We start from the raw sequence: 3,731 nt of genomic DNA on the forward strand, positions 1-3,731 counted from the left end.
TAAAGACAGTGATTCAGAAGATCTAGAAGATGATATAATACCTGAGGAAATTGTCAAATAAGTAGAGAATTTTAAAAACAAACCCAAGTCTAATTTAGAGGAAACCGAGGCCGTTAACTTAGGGGATTCTAAAACAGTCAAAGAAACTTGCATAAGCATTCATCTATCATCGTCAGAGAAGGAAGAGTATATTAGGTTCCTAAAGGAATATGAGGATATTTTCGCATGGTCCTACGACGATATGACTGGGTTAAGCACATCCATAGTAGCTCACAAGCTACCTACCAATCCCATGTTTCCACCGGTAAAGCAAAAGCTCAAAAAGTTCAAGCCAGATATGAATCTGAAGATAAAAGAGGAGGTCACCAAGTAAATCAAAGCCAAAGTTCTTCGAGTGGTCGAATACCCGACCTGGTTAGCCAACATTGTGCCGGTTCCGAAGAAAGATGGGAAAGTTAGAGTGTGTGTCGATTACCGAGATCTGAACAGAGCAAGTCCTAGGGATGATTTTTCGTTTCCTAACATACACATATTGATTGACAACTATGCCAAGCATGAACTCCAATACTTTGTGGATTGCTTCGCAGGATATCACAAGATCTGGATAGACGAAGAGGATGCCGAAAAGATAGCCTTTATCACACCATGGGGAATATATTGTTATAAAATGATGTCGTTTGGTTTGAAGAATGCTGGGGCCACCTACATGAGGGCAATTATGAATATCTTTCATGACATGATACACAAGGAAATAGAGGTGTACGTGGATGATGTTATCATCAAATCCAAAAAGAGTTCGGATCACATAGCAGACCTGAAAAGGTTTTTCAATCGACTTCTAAAATACAATTTGAAGTTAAACCTCGCAAAATGTGCCTTCGGAGTCCCTGTTGGAAAGTTGCTAGGTTTCATCGTCAGCTGTCGAGGTATTGAGTTAGACCCGTAAAAAATCAAAGCTATCCAGGACTTGCCACCACCAAAGAATAAGAAGGATGTGATGAGATTTCTAGGATGCCTCAATTATATCAGCCGTTTTATAGCACAATCAACGGTGACATGTGAGCCGATCTTCAAGATGATGAGGAAAGATGTTGCGACAAGCTAGGCTGAAGAATGCCAGAAGGCCTTCAACAAAATCAAGGAGTATTTATCTAACCGCCCGTGTTGTCCTACCAGAACCAGGAAAACCTCTGTTGCTTTATCTGTTCGTGTTGGATGGAGCCTTTGGCTGCGTTATGGGACAACATGATGAAACTGGGAAGAAAGAGCAAGCGATATATTATATGAGCAAGAAGTTCACACCTTACGAGGCCCGATATTCAATGTTGGAACACACCTGCTGTGCTTTGACATGTATAGCCCAGAAGTTAAAACATTATTTCCGTGTGTACACTACATATCTCATATCAAGGATGGATCCACTAAAATTCATCTTTCAGAAACCTATGCCTACGGGCAAGTTAGCAAGGTGGCAGATATTGCTGAGTGAGTTTGACATTATCTATGTGACTCAGAAGGCAGTCAAGAGGCAAGCGTTGGCTGATAAATTAGCAGAGATTCCCGTAGACAGAGAATACGAACCATTGAAGATGTATTTTCCAGTCGAGGAAGTGTCGTTTATAGGAGAATATATTATCGAAGGATACAACAGTTGGAGGATGTTCTTCAACGGAGTAACAAACTTCAAAGGAGTGGGTATCAGAGCTATTTTAGTATCAGAAACCGATCAACATTACCCGGTATACGCAAAACTCAGGTTCCTGTGCACCAACAATATGGCGAAATATGAGGCCTGCATCTTGGGACTCAGGTTGGCCATCAACATGAACGTTCAGGAGTTGCTAGTAATCGGAAATTCTGATCTGTTTGTACACCAGGTACTAGGAGAATGAGCTGCCAAGAACACTAAAATATTTCCATACTTGCACTGTGTACAAGAATTGATCAAGAGGTTCACAAAGATAGAATTCAAACATGTTCCAAGGATCCAGAATGAGTTTGTAAATGCATTAGCCACCTTGTCTTCCATGATATAATATCCAGACAAGAATTTCATCGATCCTATCCTAATAGGAATGCATAAGCAACCAACTTATTGTGCTCATGTTGAAGAAGAGTTTGACGAAAATCCATGGTTCCACTATATCAAAGAATACTTGAAAAAGGGAGAATACCCAGAGAATGCTTCACATACTTAGAAGTGCACGCTTTGATGATTGGCCATCCATTTCTTTCAAAGTAGAGTAATTCTGTATAGAAGGACTCCTGATTTGGGATTGTTGCGATGTGTCGATGCCAATGAAGCATCTAGATTGCTCGAAGAAATACATGCCGGAACTTGCGGACCTCACATGAATGGTTTCGTTTTGGCCAAAAAGATATTAAGAGCAAGTCATTTCTGGATGACTATGGAGACAAACTGCATCAAATATGTTCAAATGTGTCACCAATGCCAGATACATGCTGATATGATACGAGTGCCGCCCAACGAACTCAATGCAACGAGTTCACCTTGGCCTTTTTCTGCTTGGGTCATGTATGTCATCGGACTAATTGAACCCGCTACTTAAAACGGACACAGGTTCATTTTGGTGGCTATAGAATACTTCACAAAATGGGTTGAAGCCGTGTCCTATAAGGCCGTGACTAAGAAGGTTGTAGTAGATTTTGTCCGGGATCATATTGTTTGTCGATTTGGAGTACCTGAGTCAATCATTACTGATAATGCCGCCAATCTCAACAGTGACCTGATGAAAGCTATGTATGAAACATTCAAGATCAAGCATCAAAATTCTACAACATACATGCCACAAATGAATGGAGCCGTAGAAGCCGCCAAAAGAACATCAAAAAGATATTGAGAAAAATGGTGGACAACTACAAACAATGGCATTAGAAGCTACCGTTTGCTTTACTCGGATACATCATGACAGTTCGTACATCAACTGGGGAAATCCCCTATCTATTGTTCTATGGTACCGAAGCCGTTATCCCTACCGAAGTGGAGATTCCTTCCTTAAGGATCATACAAGAGGCCGAGCTCAGCGACGCGGAATGGATACGAAACCGATATGAACAACTGGCTCTCATTGATGGCAAGAGAATGAACACAGTGTGTCACAGTCAACTCTACTATAACAGAATGGCAAGGGCTTTCAACAAAAAGGTTAGATCAAGGCAATTCACACTGGGGCAATTGGTGCTAAAACAAATCTTCCCACACCAGGATGAAGCAAAGGGGAAATTCTCACCTAGCTGGCAAGGCCCTTACATGGTTTACCGAGTACTGACAGGAGGAGCACTTATACTTATAGAAATGGATGGAGAGATATGGCCAAAAACTATCAACTCGGATGCAGTCAAGAGATATTATGTTTAAGATTTTGTTTGCACTTTCTATTTGATGTAACCTGAACTACGCTTTACCTGATTCCCGTTTAAGGGGGAATACGTAGGCAGTCCTATGGGTTCAGTCACATCATAATAAGATCTTCATTCCTACTATGGTCAGAAACTGGGGCAAGATCTTGAGTTTGTCATATCTCATCGTGTTTAGGATCACCAAAGAAGTGTATCGCTAGAAGTACGCATATAAACTGCGACAAAATTTTGAGGAGGGTCCTCAAAATTCCGAGTTGAGGAGGTTGCAATATCTCAAAACGTGTCACAGTCTACGATCCAAACATTATTTGCTTTCATATATTATCACATATTTTGAATAACTACATTTT

The 3,731-nt window shown here is 40.8% G+C and overlaps 2 protein-coding genes across 2 annotated transcripts; both read left to right on the forward strand.

Moving 5' to 3' along the window:
• The first annotated feature begins 1,088 nt into the window (after positions 1–1,088).
• Positions 1,089–2,861, forward strand: LOC138896172 (uncharacterized). The gene is made up of 3 exons (XM_070180958.1): positions 1,089–1,877; positions 2,457–2,536; positions 2,582–2,861. Exons 1-3 carry the CDS (start codon positions 1,089–1,091, stop codon positions 2,859–2,861), a joined length of 1,149 nt encoding a protein of 382 aa, XP_070037059.1.
• Positions 2,862–2,926: 65 nt separating this feature from the next.
• LOC138896173 (uncharacterized) lies at positions 2,927–3,379 on the forward strand. Its single transcript, XM_070180959.1, has one exon. The coding sequence runs from the start codon at positions 2,927–2,929 to the stop codon at positions 3,377–3,379; it is 453 nt and encodes a 150-aa protein (XP_070037060.1).
• The last annotated feature ends 352 nt before the right edge of the window (positions 3,380–3,731 follow it).

This window comes from Nicotiana tomentosiformis, chromosome 7, assembly GCF_000390325.3.
Source record: "Nicotiana tomentosiformis chromosome 7, ASM39032v3, whole genome shotgun sequence".
Lineage (NCBI taxonomy): Eukaryota > Viridiplantae > Streptophyta > Magnoliopsida > Solanales > Solanaceae > Nicotiana > Nicotiana tomentosiformis.

Coding starts and splice junctions, on each gene's coding strand:
- LOC138896173 (XM_070180959.1), top strand. CDS start 2,927: ATGACAGTTCGTACATCAACTGGGGAAATCCCCTATCTATTGTTCTAT.
- LOC138896172 (XM_070180958.1), top strand. CDS start 1,089: ATGTTGCGACAAGCTAGGCTGAAGAATGCCAGAAGGCCTTCAACAAAA. Junction 1,878..2,456: donor CTGATCTGTTTGTACACCAG/GTACTAGGAGAA, acceptor CACCAATGCCAG/ATACATGCTGATATGATACG. Junction 2,537..2,581: donor CCTTTTTCTGCTTGGGTCAT/GTATGTCATCGG, acceptor AAACGGACACAG/GTTCATTTTGGTGGCTATAG.